At 39.0% G+C, this 20,426-nt stretch overlaps 1 protein-coding gene across 7 annotated transcripts in view; it reads left to right on the top strand.

Moving 5' to 3' along the window:
- Positions 1-20,426, top strand: part of LOC139131294 (calcium uptake protein 3, mitochondrial-like) — a 98,438-nt gene that overhangs the window by 34,798 nt on the left and 43,214 nt on the right. For 6 of the 7 annotated variants that reach the window (XM_070697287.1, XM_070697288.1, XM_070697289.1 and 3 more), the window contains exon 2: positions 19,054-19,195. In XM_070697287.1, the coding sequence (XP_070553388.1) occupies positions 19,054-19,195 (142 nt within the window). Of the gene's footprint in view, positions 1-13,437; positions 13,474-19,053; positions 19,196-20,426 lie in introns of those variants that run through there. The other variant, XM_070697293.1, reaches the window with a different exon arrangement.

The following is a 20,426-nucleotide window of genomic DNA, read 5'->3' on the forward strand; positions in this document are numbered from 1 at the left end:
CCAACACTGGTATGCTACATGCTGATGTGGTTGGAAAATATTCATGAAATAATTTAGATGCAGTATTCTACTAACCTTAGTCTTTTGATGGTTAGTTCGTAATATTACCTGCAAGTGTAGATTACCAAATTATACAAATTTGACTGTTTACATTGAACTTTCCCCTTAAGTTAATTTTGAAGTTAAATAAATGAAACGATGATACACATTGCCTTCAGAATATCAATTCATACATGCATACAGAAAGCTATTCATGTAACTCAAATCAAATCAAAATCAAACACTTTTACTGTCCATGAAATGTAAAACTACAAGGGACAGTTTCCTTTTTGGCTTCATAGAGTTCCACTGTACAATCAAGCCACTGCGCTGGCATGCAATAAACACAACAGACCGTGCACAAAACACAGTAAATACAGAATTGATCTACAAATTCATGGCCGACCATGTGCAAGAAGGCTGGATACAGCACCGTTTTATCCAGCCTCTTTTATCGGAACTTTGGTCATATTCAGGCAATTTACAACTGTGTGATAACCCCGTGTGCCCCCTTGTGGTGTACGTGTTGTGCAAGTAGTGTCCTGAAGTTACCGTAGTAGTGCCAGGCACCTGAAGTTTACAAATCCCCTATACAAGATAAATGGGCGATACATGATACTGTGGCACTTATGCCGTGAGTATTGCGTATTGCGTAGCTGTAAAGCCTTTGTCTGGCCAATTTTTGTCACATCATTCCAATCCCCCTCTTCGTAGGTTCAACCGAAAAGTAGAAAACAATGGAGTCAAACTACTTTGTGGGGTTAAAGGGTTGGGTGCCTATACTTTTAATGGTCTACAATCATCCAATCTCCAGTGTGATTATTCCAAATAGCTACTGCTCGCAGTTGAAAGCTGGTTTAAAATAGAACTCTTTTCAGGGCAAGTACGTGTACCTGAGTCCACTTCAGTTGAAAAATGTAGACACGTCCACTGGATGCAGTACAAATCTTTCCAATTCTAAAAGAATTAGATTTAGTTTCCCAAATTTTGCAAATTTTTTCTCCATCATGAAATTACAGATTTGTGTGATCTTTACATTTTGATAATGAAAGGGAAACTTTTTAATGGTTGACATTTGTGTTAGAACATTGTGGAGTCAAGTTCCCATTGACCTGATCTAACTGTAGTCCGCCATTGGTCTTCAACCATTGCCACACTATCAGGTACTAGGAACTGCTGTATCCAGGCTTTCATCAGAGTATCGTTTGCACCATTTAGTCTCGAATTCACAACCTCCTTTAGATTTGCAGACCTGATAAACTTTGTTGTTTTCTTTAATGCCTTTTCATTGCCTACAAATGAGGTTAGTATTCCCAGTGCAGATGATTGATGGCAGGTGAAACGATACCATGGCCCTACCAGCAAGCACCATCACATACCGGTAGTCCACTGAAGTCTTTGCCGTCATCAAGAGATCCATGTACACCATTCCTTACTAATAACATGCAGCGTATTTTGCCAACTCTTCCGTAAAATTATCATCTGCAGCGGGGAAGACTCTTGCAACTTGCCAGAAAGAGTTTTGTAGACATATTCAAATCTTTACAAAATAATTTATGATAATAATCTTTCCAACCTCAAAAATGTTGCAATTTTATAGAGATTGGTCTTCATTGCACAGCTTTTCTTGTAATCAAAGCCAGTATTTTTGTTCAAAAAATCAGGATTTCATGAAACTATAACAAAAGTCTGGAAGTGCAGTATATTTCATATCTTGCCAGTTGGGAATAGTGATGCTATTTTAGTGGTGTCACCACATCTAAGTGTGACCTGGTCTTCCAATGGCTTGCCAAAGGTACAGGTATCTCTCTAAATGCTGTCAATTGAGTCATTTTAATGTTTGTCACCGTACGTAAGAGTTTTTTTTTACAGGATTAACTGTCTTCCACCAGATAATTTCACTTTCCCTATGTGTTCAGTGAGTAAGTGGTATTGAGCCAAATCTATATGCAGTTTTTGCTCACGTGTTCACACACGTGAGCATATGGTTTAGCCATGTCTGTCTGTGTGTGTGTGTGTGTCTGTGTGTGTGTGTGTGTGTCTGTGTGTCCGTGTGTCTGTATCCCCATTATCTCAAAACGGCTGAACGTATTTCAGTCAAATTTGGTAGACAGCTTCAGAATTCAAATGGCCAGAACTGAAAAGGTTTTGGTGGGCGTGGCTTGCATATTAATGAAGTTATCACAGTTTTAATTTTTGTGATACATGGTAGTCTATGGGAAGCATGATGACCATGGTTTCTGGACATCTCGACCCCTAACCAACTCGACCCTAGACAACTCGACCCGCTACCAACCCAACCCTGGTTAGACCTTATAGCCTTGCTCCTTCATGCCAAATATCAAAGTCACAGGTCTTGCCAATTTTGAGAAGAAGATTTTTAAAGTATTGTTTTTCTGATTTTTCTATGACCTTTGACCTCCCCTATACCTATGCAGCTAAGCTATGGCAATGGCTTATTCTGGCGTATGTTAAAGTCCAAGACAGCCAGCGTCTATTGGACAATGGCCAGTAGGGGACCAAATTGCTCTCCACAATTTGGGGATTCCACTTGACCTTTGACCTTGGCATCTTCCCGCAACTCATTTATTATGTGCATTTCTAATTCTGAGCTAGCCAATAGAGCTAGAGGTCTGATTTTTGGTATATAGGGATAACTTAGCAATACAAATTTTTTGACAAAATGTCATGTGATCTCGATGACCTTTGACCTCAAATATACATATATGGCCATAACTAAGTAACCACAAGTGCTACACCCTTCATATTTGGTATGATGGGAGACCTTATGACATCACATCCTGTACCTTATTAATTATGCACATATCTAATTCTGAGCCAGCCAATAGAGCTGGAGGTCTGATTTTTGGTATATAGGTATAACTTAGCAATACAATTTTTTTGACAAAATGTCATGTGACCCCAATGACCTTTGACCTCAAATATACATATATGGCCATAACTAAGTAATCCCAAGTGCTACACCCTTCATATTTGGTATGATGGGAGACCTTATGACACCACATCCTGTACCTCATTAATTATGTGCATATCTAATTCTGAGCCAGCCAATAGAGCTAGAGGTCTGATTTTTGGTATATAGGGATAACTTAGCAATACAAATTTTTTACAAAATGTCATGTGACCTGATGACCTTTGACCTCAAATATACATATGTGGCCATAACTAAGTAACCACAAGTGCTACACCCTTCATATTTGGTATGATGGGAGACCTTATGACATCACATCCTGTACCTCATTAATTATGTGCATATCTAATTCTGAGCCAGCCAATAGAGCTAGAGGTCTGATTTTTGGTATATAGGGATAACTTAGCGATACAATTTTTTGACAAAATGTCATGTGACCCTGATGACCTTTGACTTCAAATATACATATATGGCCATAACTAAGTAAACACAAGTGCTACACCCTTCATATTTGGTATGATGGGAGACCTTATAACATCACATCCTGTACCTCATTAATTATGCACATATCTAATTTTGAGCCAGCCAATAGAGCTAGAGGTCTGATTTTTGGTATATAGGGATAACTTAGCAATACAATTTTTTTGACAAAATGTCATGTGACCCCAATGACCTTTGACCTCAAATATACATATATGGCCATAACTAAGTAACCCCAAGTGCTACACCCTTCATATTTGGTATGATGGGAGACCTTATGACCTCACATCCTGTACCTCATTAATTATGCGCATATCTAATTCTGAGCCAGCCAATAGAGCTAGAGGTCTGATTTTTGGTATATAGGGATAACTTAGCAACACAATTTAACTTGATTTTAGTCATTGAAACTTGCTATATACATCAAAGATACTGTGATATAACATTATTGAAAGTCAAAAGACGTTTTTACTTCAGCCAATTCCTAATTTGCATATTAAATGAATTTTCATACTTAGGGATATTCATCTGAATTGACTTGATCAAAATTGATGTAACTTGCTATGTACATTTCAGACACTGTAATACAATATTATTGAAAGTCATTAAGCATTTTCTCTTCAGCCAATTCCTAATTTGCATGTTTAATGAACTTTCCTAATTAGAGATATATATCTGAATTGACTTGACCAAAGTTGACAAAACTTGCTACATATATTGCAGATACCATGATACAACATTATTGACAATCATTAAGCATTTTTACTTAAGTCAATTCCTAATTTACATATTTAATGAACTTTGCTTTTTAGGGATATATACTGGGATTTACTTGATCTAAGTTGGCAAAACATGACAACATTGATGATTATACCTGGTTTAAAACAATATCGAAAGTCATTTCACATTTTCATGTCAGCTAATTTACAATTTGCATATCTAATGAGCTTTCACAGCTCGGCATATATGGCTTGAAGGACTTGGCCAACGGTAATTACACTTGCTATATAAAATGGTGATACAATGACAGCAGTCAAGAACTTTAATATTTTTTTCAGCTAATTACATATTTGTATACTTCATGACCTTTGAGAATTAATCGGCGGTGATTATTGTTCATTATGTTGATCATAATACTTTCAATGAAGTTGCAAACATGTGGCAAAGGTTCAAATTTACACATAACTGTATGAAACACGTGAGCATTTTCAGTTCATATCTGGTCCTTAACTTGGCTTCAGTATATTGTGGCAGCTTTAGTCAGTAAAAATCGAATTTACAGTATACACATATATTCATGGGCCTTCAAATATTCACACAGTTTTTGTAGAGATTCAACATCAGACCTGTTATGCCTCACTGGTTTTAACCATGTAGTTTAGTGGGATAAGGGATACAAGCAGGGACTCGTAACTTTATATGCAGCCCCTGTGCAAGACTCGTGACTTCAAGCAAATGCTGACTAAAGTGCAATTTTATGAAACCTTTTCAAGTCTCGCAGAGCTGAAGACTGTTGAATCTCACTGAGCTATATTTAAAAGGTCTTTTTCCAGTCAAGGTAATACAGTGAAAGCACATCTACCCGGTATATAAATAAACTCTACAGCCATAGGGTTCACTCCTAATATCACGCAAGTGGTGCTTAAACCCCGGTGCGGGGTATAAAAGACCCCTAACTCATCGAAAATTCATAATGGCGCTTGAGTGACAACTGGCAACAGCAAGGTAGACCGCTCCGTGAAAATCAGCCGAAGCAATCCTCAAACAAACATTATTGGCATACCATAAACATAGACTGTTTCATAAACACGTAGGCCATACAGGTATCCGCAAAGTTTCACAAAGCCTTTTAAAATTACGACGATTGGGGGAAAAATCGCTTTCGTAACAAAGGAAATGGCCCCAAGGGAACAGTCGTTCCGCGATTCAAACAATTGTCAATCATGCAGTGACGCGCAAAGGTGTAAACTGGTCAAACATTTGCTGTGCATACGAGAATAATTACGATGTAAATAAACCATGTGTACGCTCAGAGTTACATGTATATTGGCGTGCACACAGGATGAAAACGTCGTGGTTGTCATAAACTATTTTACTAACAAGCGTTTATGATGCAATGACATCGCGAAAGTGAGCCATTTTCGGTCGTGACTTAGCAAGAGATGAGTCAGTACCGGTACGATGTATCCTTGCGAAAAGTGCGTACACTGTATTTTACAGAACTGCAGGCAGAGTCCATAGTTTACAATGACATCGAAAACAACTAAATATTAAAGCATGGCGGTAGCCTCCATGATCAATTTAATTACAGTCAGTCAAAGAGAGCCACTTTTTTAAACAGCCCCCCCCCAAAAAAAAATCTACGGCCAAAAGTACCAGTACGCTACAGTCGCTTTTGATATAAATGCTAGCCCTGAAAACGGCCGTATGGTTTGTACATGTACACGTGTTCTCACAATGACATGTCGGGTTCGGAGGGTTGGTAAGGTTTTGACATACCGGTTGCCCCAGTAACGTTTGGACTTCTGCTATGAGAATTAAACAAAGCTTGTAAAGACATCAAAACAGTATTTGTCAATGCCAGTTCAAGGTGAGCAAGTGAGCGTCGACGCGTCATCACCCGATCTTCTTTGAAAGGCTTAGGCCTACTGATACGTGTGTCCGAGATCGGCTCATTGAGTTGGCACTACATCGTATGATTTCGACAAAGGTTGGACTTCAATTTCTTCAATAACGAAGATATCTATGAACCCAGTCCCCGGTTCATCCAATTGTTCCGAAAATAAACATAACTCGTGATCGTGATGAGTTGTCCGGGGACAAAGCAACCGAGCAGCAGACCTCGATCTCTTACAGATATCGTGGTACGCGAGATTCATGGAAATCTCGATCCTTCCGTGATGTAGTGAACTTATTTTTCTATTTTAGCGATCGGTTATGACGTCGCGTCGTTCACCTGTTTCCTACCATTTTCCTGACCGTGTTTCTCAGTCAATGTTTAGATCGGTAATTCGTGATTTCAACATACGAAATTACCAGCTTCGGATTAGTTTTAATGTTTATGTTTATTACTTTCTTGATGATTATTTCCACTACGCGTACTACGTACGGCGCCAATTCCGTATGTAGATATGGCGGTCAGTAGCAGAATCATTCTCGAACGATGAACCCAGAACTTCAGTGAATCAACTCAGCAAAAACTTCAGTACATCAACTCAACACGCTCCTGTTTTTAGGAAATTGATATTTTTTCCTTCTTTCTTTTTTCTTTCGCATATTGCGAAGGCTGTACCTAAGCTTACAGTCAGAGCGTGAGTTGAGAGCAAACAGATTACGCAGATAATGCGAACGATAGCAACCGTTACCAACAGACTCATTATGCAGAGCCGTGCCCCAAAACGCCCACCGAAACTTGGCATTAATCCGGATCCCGGTCCATTTCGCCCCGGGGTTTAAGGAAAACACTCACTTTTAGGAATTGCTGGATAAGGCCAAAAGTCATTCTCCTTCGGCATGTTTTCACATTTATTCCATTTTACGAGATACAAAGTCTATACAGAGTATTTACTCTGAGAGCTAATTTTAGTTTCTCTTACATTTTGTAATTCCTCAGGGAGGGTTCCAGGCTAATTTCATCATTTGATGCTGACCAGCAGACTGTGATGGTGCAATTGTGCACCAATGGCTCCTTGCAAATTGCTTTTGGTTCAAATTATCGGCTGACAAGCTTTTTCAGTGAAGCTAGGAGAGAAGCTAATAGCCAGCCCTCTCTCTGTGGAGTAGAAATAATTGGCTTACGATCTAAAGTGGATGTGTTTGGCCCAATCTTAGCCGATGTCAAACTATAGCAAAGCTTATGAACAGACCGTATTAAAACAAATGTAGGGCTTGAGTGTGTTTTGTTGATTTGAAGTTGTTTTCAGCGCCTGCTTAAGTCAAAGTATTTGTGAGGTGAAGGCTAGGAGGCAAAACCGGGACAGAAAGTCATTTTCCTCATCAAAGGGCTGTCCCATTGCCATGTGCCTCATCAGCCAATCATTGGGCCTGAAAGTGATCATCATATTCTACACAGTAATCGTTTAGGGCATTCTAATTGGACACTGATGAGTTTAATTTCAGTTTGTGAGACGTTGCCAGCAGTTTGTGACAGGAAACACGTAAACGTTGCAGCTACCCAATAAGGATGTTACATTTGTGTATATAGTCATTGCATGCAGGAATGCAGCTTCAACATGATAAGGTGACAGATCTTTTCCCTAACTTACAGGTACTAGGTGAAGTAGTCCTAAAAGATAATAGGTTAGGTGCATCCAGAATAAATTTCTAAGTTTAGCTTCATTCCAGAAAGATTGAGAGAGTGCCCCCAGTCGTCCAAGGCCGGCATCATAAGGTCAGAATGTTAGTGGCAAATGAGCTTGCTTTTCTTATTAAACTTCCAATGTGAAATGATACCTGTCGTAAACTACACATGCAGGTACAAGACAGCAGATTGGCATGGAGTGTGAGAGCTTGAATGTCTTCAATATGACATAACAAACTTAATTTGATACACCCCACTTGGTTTAAGTAAATCCATTACAACCAGGCTATGGTCACAGACCACCTACCCTTTCATAAAACCAACTTGTAGACAGCTTGTGCTTTACATATTTTACCTTGACATACAAAAGAGTTCATACCTCACCCAGACAGATGAAGAAGCTGCTTATCTTTTGTAGAGCTATTGTGCCACTACAGGAGATTGTTTGCTTCACTTCTCTAATCAATTAGATTTTGTTTTGGAGGTAAATGATCTGTTAAAAATCGAGATTCTTTCCAGACTTTTGTCTTCATCCCCTTTTCTTGGCAAAGCTGTAGTGAGTTGATGAAGCCTGTACTGACAGCACTTGTTCACACAACGCTTGAATACAAGTAATATGAAGATTACAACCCTCTATGCTGGACATTACGCTGGGAGATCTTGTAAGCCTCCAATTAAACTTTTTTTATGTCAATTGTAAAAGGGGATATTAAAAAAATCACGGTGGTCTGGGAGAATGAAGCTGATCTGTTCTGAATGGGGACAATATGAAAAGTCAGCGCTTCATTGCAATTGTCTTTTTAGCACCTTAGTCCCATGTACAGGCTTCAATATTCCCACCTCAATTGACTGGAGATTGGGTGCCCCCGTCAGACAATGAACACTTTCCGCCTTCTGTGTTTATTAAGTCAGGTAATACTTAACACACCAGAGGAAGGAATCTGTGCTTAATATCGCTACCTGCAGGCCTCAATAATTAGCCAAGCAAGAATCATCCTATTGTTTATACAAAATCTGCAGACGGACCCAGTGAGAAAAACCAGAGCAGACTTTAAAGCCCAGTGTAAGGAGAACTTTAGAGCCAGTGTAAGCAAGGATGAGACCCATGGCAGTCATAAAATGTTGTGGAATTTGCTCAGTTTAGAGTGCAAATTGAGCCATAAAATTAGCAAGTAAACTATCTGTTTCACCCTCTCAGACAATGTCAGGGGAGAAGAACTATTTAAGAGTGATTTCAATTTAATTGACTTTTTAGTGCACTGTTTGAACTGTATTTACTTTTGAAATTGCCGGTATTTACTTTTGAAATTGCCGGTTTTTACACAACCGGATCAAGATGTACAATGGGAGAAGTTGAGTGTTGTATTCTCTTGAAATACACACAAAAGACACTTGGCCAGGGCAGTTCTGCTGTGGCAGCAATTTCACATCATGGAGTACTTGCGTTCCTGGTTTCATGAAAAGATTGCTTGCAGCTGGTATGGTTAGATTGGAAATCCCTGCGAAGGAAAACAGTGTCACTGCCACCTCTAGACATCTGACACGCTGTGACTCTCAAGTATGTTGTAGTCTGCCCAGTATATTTATGTGAGAACCAATACATGATTTTACAGCATCCCCAAAGGCATGTTTACTACAGCTTTACAACATGTGTGTAGTCGTTTTGCAATACCTTCTATATTTAAAACACAGCATAAAATACATTTGTAAAGAAACACACTAAAACTTGTGCAAATTATCCCACCTCCAAATGTAATAAAAACTCCATGTCATCAGGTGTTTCTGAGTTGTCATCATTCTGGCAGACTGTAAACAAATATCTAAATATATCTTCTTTCTTTTGTGTTGCATAATGTACATTTTTTCCACTTTTGTCTCAAATATGGCTTTGTCGGAGTCAAATGAACCATGGATGGAATTCTCACCATTTGAAAATGAATTACTGAGAAATATCTTCAGGGTGAGATCGGAATGTGGTATTTTCTGTGATGGAGGCAGTTGTTAAAAGAGACTTTGTTACAGTACAGGTGAATATTACCCATGCACCGATGTTATGGATATGCTTATTTACAAGTTGACAGACAGGCACAGAAACAGGGACATACAAAGATACACAGACAGGCAGAGAGTGGTTCATAGGAATTGAATCACTGGTCTAGAACCTTGTTGCTGTTTCATACTCAAAAACCTTGCAAGATCTGTGGTGAGGGTTGCACGCTATTGTATCACATGCAAACACAGAGCATAGCGAGACTGGTTTCAGTAATAATGTACATGTGAACACAGACCATAGACAAGACAGTAAGTTATACATGTGCCATATGACCAACAAGTTGTAGGTGTGCTAAGGCTAATTGACAACAAACACAAAAAAGAAAGAGGAAAAACAAAATACCACACGAACAATGAAGCAAAGCGTAAGAGCATCAGATCATCACCTACAACCTCTCTGTGAGGAAAAATCTCTCCACAGCTCATAAATTTGTCAAGAATTTCAGTGAAGCAGATCTCTGAAAACACACCTTTACAGTTTTATGAAGAGATCTCTGCACAGCTACTTCCTCCACAATCATCATATTGCAGTGGTTCTGCCCGACTACTAACTTTCACTATCACTGTATCCTCGGTAAACTTTAGATCTAGTGGACAGGGAAAAAAAATACCCAACCGTAATAAGCTAAAAATTCGATGAAATTGCAAAGTGCATGCGGCGGAACAGAAAAATAAACAGCCAGACAAGTTGAAGCCCAGAGGCTAAATTTGGCCACCGCCGTTTGCTAACCACTGAATATTATTGACGTCACCAGGCCAGTGTATTTTATTTACTTGAAAAGTGGTTTCTCTAGTGTGTGTACCCATAGCAGCAGGCAATCCCTATATAAACATCTATTACTATATCCTTTGGAGATCCAGTTAGCATGTTTTCAAAGCTATTAGCACCTATTGGGACAGTTTTGTGGCTGTTAATACCTTATCTTATCAGTTTAATGGTATTTGTTTGGAAATTGTTTAGCAGTCAATTTCCTGCTAGAGAGTCTACTTTTTGTAACTGGTCTTCAAAGGGTTCCCCATGACCAAATAACCCAAGGCTTTGCTAGTCCTTGAGAATTTTTTTTTTTGCACCTGTGTGCAACATCTCTATAGTGTTTTCAAGTTCACACGGTCCCTGTCTAGAACAACTTACAAAAATTTCTTGCCCACGTCATGGAAACGCATTTCATGCCAGGTAAAACCCTTCTAGTCAGAAAATAGTTTCTCTACTCATGCTGTCAGATTTGTGTGGGAGCTGCTTCTGCTTTTAGACCTGTGTATGTAGTCAAAGAACCAAGTACAGAATAGTAACTGCAATTGCAACTTCTAACTGGAGACCTCCTTGACAATACTGTGGAGATGGGTATTTTCAATTTTCATCCCGTTGTGTAGTAGTGTAGTAAAGTGGCCATGCTATGGTTTGCTACTATCGTGGCATAGCAGATTAATTTTCCCCTTGTTCAGTAGGCATAAAATTCGATTCAACTCTAAATAAATATATATTTATTTTCAAAAATACCCGAAGCCAAGTACAGTGTCTTGTGCATCTATCTGTACCACACTTATTGCCAAGATCACATTACCGAATCATTGTTGCCCAGATGTACAGTACGCTACGCTCCCACCAAAACCTATGACATAGGTTTTGATGGGAGCATAGCATACACTGTGACCGAGGAAAATTCCTGGACTACCCATATCACAGTCCCTTTCAGATAACAGTCTATGTGTAGATATATACTAGTATTATCTCAACACAACTTTGACCAGAATAGGCAGCAATACTTGAGCAATTAAATCTAAGCAGCTCATTGCAATTGACATAGAGATATAACACTCAAGTGCACCAATACAGGATATTGATTTTCTGGCAAAGGAGATTTTGAGGGTTGCCTTCTTTTATTGGCCCCCTGTTTCAAATCATGGCAATGTAGTGGTATTTGCGTCCAACAAAATAAAGAGGTATTGTTCACTGAAAAGAAGTTGCAGTTTTATAACCAGACCTCACACTTGGACATATCCGAGAACCGAAACACCCTGCGTTACTTTTCAATTCATTGACAACTCTGGTGAGTGAAACAAGAACCATAGAATTAAAGCTGTTTGACTGCTGGTGTCTCTGTTCATCCTGATTGTTGTAACTTGACTGAGACCCCAGTGTAAGGTTTAGGTTCAATAGGTAATAGAGCATCTTTCCGACCCAATGCTCACTGACAGATAATTGAGATAAAGGTGACGGTTGATGCAGTTCATATGAAGTGATTTGATTGTGTACATCTAATTTTAATCATGGAAAATCTTTGAAGGAACTTGCACAACAAAGTAGATATGCCCCCCTCCAAGAATAGAACACTGTGAAGAAAAGCATGAGAAACAGATCTATTAGACTTGTGTGATGCGTGAAATGCAGGTGCAAAACTTTAACTGTGTGTGGCTACCATTTGTATTTGACCACCAGTCAGTCCAACGAAGGAAAGTCAATTGGCCGGGAAAATTGGCCCCAAGTACCCCCTCTCCATGGACTGTTTGCTGATCTAGAAACCAACCATTGAATTCCCAGCCACTTTCACTGGGCCGGTGTCCAAACTACAATAGATTGTGACCGAAGACAATTGACTTAGCTGACACCTCCTCACAGGAGAGTGCTGTCGCCTTTTATCCTTTTATCCCGGTACAAGTATGCCTTGGAATCGTAATTAATTACAGACTGTGAGACCCCCAATTGACTAAGAAAACCGTCACTTATGCCACCTGCATTGTTTTCGCTGTGGTAAAAGAAAAGCCGAAAATCTTATTGTTACCATTACAATGTGACTTTTGCCGGAGAATGAGAAAAATGTTGAGAATTCCACTCGAAAACGAGAATAGGGGCTGCGGTATATCATTTAATAATTTGCCATCATGGGTAATAGCTCAGATTGTTTGATAAAAACACATCATAAAGGTACCTCTTCCTCGGCATCTGCTCTGAGCTTGCCGCTTATTCGGCTCACTTTGAATGATTATAAAGTCTAATACACTGCCGTGTGTCGGGATCTATACAAAGCTTTTCATTGTAGGGGCCCATGGACTTTCTTATCTTGTTTTCGCATGGGAGGGGATGTCGCACGTGTCGAAATGATGTCGGTAGTTGTTTTAAGCCATTGACATGGTGTTATTGTCAACAAAACGGAGGGGCAATATGGCCTAAGAAAGGGGCCATTTACACCTTGTGATCGTTTAGATGTGTTAAGCCTGTTTGCCGTGTGTCGGCAGAATTGATTGAAAAGCTGAAAAAGATGGCGCTTTGAAGTGCACTTAGCCAATAAATATCAAGTAGGATTGGCGAAAATGACTCACTGTCATAATTTGTGACTTCAAAGAGAATGCCTCTTTGAGAGCCGTGAAGAAAAAACCGACAAAAAATACAGAAAAGCATTATGGCAATTAAAAGGATGCTTGTTGCATTGTTGGACGGTAGAATGACAGAAAAAAGATGAGAAAGTGAGAAAGTTGTCAAGTGGTTCTCCATTGAATGAGAAACCTCTGACTTCATGGATTGTTTTGATTTCACCTTAGCCACCTGTACATGTCTGGTTGTGGACACACTACTGTAAACACTACAGACAAACCAAATCAGACATCTTAAATCTACAGTTTTGCAGACCTCAGAAGTATGGTGTGAAGTAAAATGATTGACAAAATATACAAGGTAATCGTATAACTTCCTTCTGCTGAAGTGTAAAGATTCTCTTTAAAATCTATTGCATATAGCAGCCTACCCTTACATCAAATTCTATAGGTTTCAGCAAAGACAGAATGCTCAATGCTCTCTTGACATTCTGCAGAATGCAGTGTTTTTGGACTGATATATTTTAGGAAAAATTGCTCCTGTGGATGTATTACCTGTGTACCTGATCATGGAGGCCCAAACAACTCTTTTCCTCAGAGGACACCTGTTGCTGTCCCAGCTACATACACAGAAGGGGAGTTTAGACAGATGTATGTACATGTATAGGGCTCTGCAGACATTCAGCCAACACATAGCAAATTTTGCTAGTTCATCTTCAGCAGAACAATTGTACCATGGATGTAAAAAATTACATCCATGATTGTACATGGTTGAGACTGAACTCACTCTAACTTAGAAGACTTAACCCTGTTATGTACCATATTATGTTCAGTCTCTTGGTTCTCAGTCATGCTGTTCAGCCCCTGTGCAGACAGGACACTGTGAAAAGATTTTAACACCCTTGGTCAACCTTCTTTAGCAATCTTGATTATTGTGTCCCCGTCAGTGACAAGACATTGCGAAAGCAATGGCTCTTTTGTTCCTGCATAATTGGGCATGGCAATTAACACAGTTAATTACCATTGTTCACCAATTCTTACAGAGTCTATAATTACAGTGAACTGTTCAGGCTTGAATTTTATTGATTGGAAATCACTGAAAACAAAGTGAAATTTGCATCACTCCTTTCTGGTTGACTGCATGTTCAAACCAGGGCATGCCCGATTTTCAGCCTGTGCTATTGCGCAATCCCCTGTCAATTGTCTATCATGCGCAACTAATACTTCAATTGATGCAAAGTGCGAAATGGCAAGGTTACAAGTCATGTGGGGAGATGGGATCACAAATAACAAAAATAAACATAATAAACTAACCATAAATCAGGTGCATAATTCATGTATTTGTACAAGGTTTAAAATATCATATAGGGTAGAGTTTCTACAAATGCCTTTTTCTATGTAACCGTCCAACTCTGTAATAAGTCACAGATTATGATAAACATAACTTGGCCGGTGACTGTCATGGTCATGATTTCTGCTGAGCAGCCTCTATCCAGGCTTAGCAAATTCTAGGGACCCAAAGGTCTTTTACTACGTATCTGTTTGTTGTCTGGTGTAGTTACTCTGCCATTACTGCACATCAAACACTGGAATGTTGTTGAAATTGTGTGCAGGGCCTTACCACGCTTGATAGGACAATTGGACTACCAAACTCTAAACAAATCTTCTCACCCTTACCTATAGATCGTCTCTCACACACACACATCATGTACTTGTGACACCAAAAATGTAAACGGAATTTCTATTTTTTGCACAGTCCTTGGCTGGTGTGTAGCTGTCCCATTGACAGTCTAGATTTTTAAAAAATACGGCTGATCAACACCATTACATGATAAACAACCATTTGTCAAATCTTTGGGTGAGTAAAGTATCAAAGCTTTGTAGTGAAGTGGGTACAAAACATGATATACAGACAGGCTGATGAGAAAAAATATTGACGATACAAAGAATTTTGCTGTAATAAAGAACTCAGTCATACAATATATTATTATCATGACTTTCTTAATCAATTTAGGTACTTGAAACTTCCTTTGATCTTTGCATGTACCGGTAGGATGTACAGTTTCATTGATTCAAACACATTGACTTCAGTGACAAGCCATATGGCTCAGACAAGACACTGGCTTCAAAAGTCATCTTTACCTCTGAAACTTGCTCAATGATTTGTACAACTGACATATTTTGCTTGGTGAAAGCAAAATGTTTCTGTTATTTCTGAATTCAAAACCAGTAAAAAGGGAAGATACTGACTGTCTGCAGCTAAACCAAATGAAATATTTCAAAAACAAATCTTGAGAAAGTGGTGATGTCGTCTAGAAGGCCAGTATAAACAATATAAGTCATTAGATTGTTTATATCATGGTAGACACTGGTTTATCAGCCACACAAATCATCACCAACTTGCCATAGTTTTGGATATTTCCTCCCAGCCCTATTAGTTCATTCCATGTTTATTTTTGCAGCGTTGCTAATGCTGCGTAAATTGTGATATAGGGCCCTATCAGTGCAATGTGGGCATGTTCACTGCCAATAAACAGACCTTCGGTGTCCTTGATCAAAGTCAAGTTTATCACTTTGTGTATCAGCTTGAAAAAGGTCATCAGACATTTTATGAAGCATTAAAGGCCTTGTTAATGGTGTTGCAGGTTCTCATTGGGCTCATAAATACCTGCTCTATACACACATTAAAAAGTTTATATTATTAGCAGCAATGTGTCACTAACAGTTGTGTGAGATCCTGTGCTATTGACCCCGTCACCAGCAAGGTTTGGCCCAGGCCTATTGTTTTCGGTGATGAAATTGGACCTTTATTCTATGAAAGTGAACTGTCAACACAACAAACTTCACTCAAATCATGCACCTTGATATGCACATGATATGCAGTGAATATTGCAACAAAATTTTTAAAATGCTTGCTCAATAAAGTTTATTGAAAAGGACAAACTTCATGACAAATAAGTCACACAATAACCACACTTGATCTTATCAGAAAACTCAAGCAATTATATATTTATGTGGAAAAATAGGGAGTCACTTTTCAAATGCCTTAAAACCGTAAGGCTGTACCACACACAACTTATCTGTTCATGCTATCATCTAAGAAGGAAGTATTAGATCAGTATCTCACATATAGAACAGTCACTGATTTGATATTATATGTAAACCTTGATCTTGCCCCAAGGAATATTTACCTTGTCCTATGCAATGTTGTCTAAATTTATAATAAATTAATTAAACCTTTTCATTTTAGCTGAAAGTAAACTTGAACTTGTTATTTACTGACAGGAAATTTACATGTAGTACACAATTTCTGTAATTCTTTGATAAAGGAAGGAAGTTATTACCAAGTAATACTATCAGTCAACTTCTGCAGGCTATATCAATGCAAAGTTAGAGCTTATCTTTTCAGGAGAATTTCAGTGTTTATAATTGAATCATAATATCTAGATATCTACCAGCGAATTTTTTAGCGCGATCTTTTTCAGGAAGGAGAAGAGTGTACCTAGACTTTGGATATTTCCTGAATTATTTTAACCTCCAAAGTAGTAAATATGTGGTCCATCACTGAATGTGTATGCACCACCCTAATGTGGTTGGACAGCCCGTACGTGTTTCTGTCCACTTCAATTTCCTGCTCTACACTTTTGGCTCAGAGTCGGGACTGTCCTTCAGAACTCATGGCAGAATTCCTGTTAACTTGCAGATCATCAACAAGGAAGTACTAATGGATCATAGGAAATTAAACCATACCTTCTCGTTAAAGTTTTGACACTTGTTGAAGCCACTGCAGAGAGTGGCTGCAAGGTATCAGGGTGGATAACATCTCCCAGGAGACCAATTAGCAGCTGATGCTGAGCCAGCCGCCGCTATTCCCCCCCCCCCCCCCCCCCTCCACTTTCAGTGGCTAATTCCTCAGCGGTGTAACAAACGCCTCTGGTGCCAGTCTCCAGAGCAATGTAACAACATGTGTTTAGTTTTATTTAAACAGGAAAACCACAGGGAAAGGAAACAGGAGAAATTGACATTAGTTTGTTTAACGAAGTTGAGACAGCAATCCTAGACAATTTCTATGAGCGTGTCAACGTAAACGTCTTCCACCAGACAGCAGGACTCTCAACTCCCCCGGTTTTAACTCAAAGAAAATGTCAAGAAGAAAAATACGAAATAATGAAATTGTGTAGGCTGAAAGGAGGATGTGTAGTTGCCCACTCAAATCTGTGTCTGGAAGTCATTCAGTTTGGTCAGAAAGAAATGAAGTCCCATATGATAGATGTTGAATTGTTGGTTCATGGTACATCTTTGTATACTACCGGTATTTGCGTAGTGGTATTATCCTGAGAATAGGAGTAATCTCTGTGGGCATTGTTATGTGTAATGTGAAGTACTACGCTGTAAAGGTGTATGTTTTCACCCACTGCCCTTCCACAATGGCATGAAAATTTGAAATTTCTCGGCTAATAAGGGCCATTGGGTCAGTAGCAAGTCATGGCTGTAAGCTCAGGGTAGACCCTTTGTCAACTTACCCACTCAGCCTGTTTCATTTCACAGAACTCTGAAAATAACTCCTCAAAAAGACACTAGTCAAATAACCCAGACAATTGCCGAAAATTGCCACCCTATTCAACGCAGTCTGATATCGTCTGTACCCTAGAAGTGATTGTGTACAGAAAACTAAAGAGACTCTTTCATAGTTAATTTACTGTGACTGCAAATATTATGTTGACCTTGGCCATCAAAGCAAGACTGGAAAGGTTTCTTTTTGTTCGCAAGGTCGCTTAACCTTTTCACCTTTGATTTCCTTGCGTGAAATGTACAGCAGTACCATTAGAATAGCCGTGAAAAGAGGTAATTTGGTGGTGGGTGAGAGTTTACATGCCCTCGATGTAAGGGCATTGTGTTGGCCAATATTTGTTCCTTAGTCCTAGAAAGATTGATACCATGTCTGTAATACCCACTTCAGTCTCTATTTCAGTCTGTCAATTCAGACTTTCACGTACCTGTTGATTACATAGTCTATAATGTTCTACCAACCAAGAGAGCAAGCAGATAATGTTGATATTGTCTATGGTTTGAGAAATGTCTTCAATGTGAATAAGAAATTTCCCAGCTTGATGTACACTTGGAGTGAAGAAAATAAAATTAACCATTTTATCAGACTTTGAAATGTAGAGGTGATATCACCAACATTGTTACAAAATATAGACTTGCCTTACATTTAATTATCCATTGTGGAGAACAAAAAATATATATATACCAATTGTTAATTTAGCCAGCCAGCAGCTTCATTCTCTGAAATAACTTTTACACTTATGAGAAATTTGATTGATGAGCAAATCATCAAGAGTAGAGTGGGTTACCTTCACCTTGGTCAGTCAACATAACTATCAATGGCATGGTAGCATTGTTTGTTTCATGTAGTTTATTCCAGTTTTCAGACTCACTCACTTTCAGGTCACTCTGTAACTGAGTAAGTGATTGTTGTGGAGTCCCAGTCTACGCTATGACTAAGTTTTTTATCCCCCGTTTATTATATAAAAAATACATGATAGGGAGGTACACTTGTAGGCTGCTGCAATGCATCACATTGGTTATTTTTTTGAGTTGTAATCCTAAGAACTTAGCTGAGCAAAATCTTGTGTGAGGCTTTTTGCTAAGCCATTTTACTCTGCAGCAGGCTGTGGTGGAAATCACACAAATATTGTCAACGTTAGGGTTCAGAGCCAGTACTTGTGTTGGCAAGCTGAAAAGTAAAAATATTGGTAAGCAAAGTGTTGAAACAATTTGGATATCATTGCCTCACTGGAAAGGTTAGGAAAACAATATTGATGAAAAAAATAGGCAAGCTGTACATTTTTATCAAGTCATCCACTTTATACTTCACATACATCACTTTACAAATAGTACATTTCAATTTGCCATCGTTCCTATGCTTTTCCTTCAGGAGAACACTAAAGGTAAAGAACCCCCTCGTCTTTCCAAGAAAGAAGAAAGATTTCAAGAGTTTGCATCTTGTGAATTTGAAGGCCAAATCTACATGACTCCCCAGGATTTCCTTGAGTCGGTCACCCAGGAAGAGCCCAGAGGTAAGCTTAAAACAGCAACTTTCTATTCTGGACAAGAAGCTCTCCCGTATTTAAATCTTCTTCTGCTCCCCTATGTATTGGTATGTGTCCCTGATAACTCTGCCGTAGTAGTTGCGTGCAAGTACAAATGTTATACTATTTGTTGCAATGTACAATTTTGCCATTGCCGGAATATCGGCACACAGATTTAAACTGGTTGAACAAGCTGTCATCGCAAATTTTGTTTGACTCTTGACACTTGAGTATTACTACTTGACACAAATAAATCACTTACCGTGTGGTTGATACAATATAAACCCAAGAACTCCCTCAAATATCTCAACTTGAGTGGAAAAGACCACTTCATGTATCATGTCAGGAGCACTTGATCTGCAGTGTTCGCGGTCAATTTTTTAGCTCCCATGCGTTTCACGTACGCAAAGGGTTGGCAAAAATGCGTATTGTCGTCATGTGAATGCGTAACAGCCACTTCCGCATTCAACCCAGGGCGAAAAATGAGGCAAATTAATTTTGGTTGACACAGGAAATAATTTTTCACAATAATTGAGACGTTTTTAATAAATGTAACATCATGAAATCTTGATCATACAGAGAAACAAGTCTGAATGAAAAATACACGAAACAGTCAACTGTGATAACACATCACACGTCGTCATACACTGCAGTGAAAGCGTATGCTGTTAATTTTGTTCTTGTATTGTAACTACTGGTAACACTGTAACCAACAGTCGTAAAACTTCAAAATCATCAAAGAGAAGTGTCTATTTGCACGTGAAGTGAAATTTCAAACAGGTATCTCTAGAATTTAACTGGTTCTATTGTCTCGCACAGTGAACATTTTTATTGCTCGGTCAAAACGAAAGTCTGCAACCGCTGGCCCTTCCATAGTGAGACGCATCAGATTATTGGCATGCTCATCGCCCAGTCGATTATGTCGTGCAGTGAGTACACGGTTTTGGTCACTGAATCCCCGTTCGCTGGGCACGGAAGAAACTGAAATCACTAGAGCTATGCAGGATAACAATCGGAACATGAGAAACAGCTCTCCATATTCGTTTATCAGAATACGCCAAGATTTGCTGAAATTTGGGTGTCCAAGCATCCATGGGCACGCAAAGTCAGTTTCATTTGAGTAAACTCTGCATGCAAATCACTTCCCTGTATTGGGGCTTCCATCGGCAGGCCAGCTTCAATGCGATCAGCAACAAAATGGGCGATGAGCGTCGTCAAA

The sequence above is a fragment of the Ptychodera flava genome, chromosome 4, assembly GCF_041260155.1.
Source record: "Ptychodera flava strain L36383 chromosome 4, AS_Pfla_20210202, whole genome shotgun sequence".
Classification (NCBI taxonomy): Eukaryota; Metazoa; Hemichordata; class Enteropneusta; family Ptychoderidae; genus Ptychodera; species Ptychodera flava.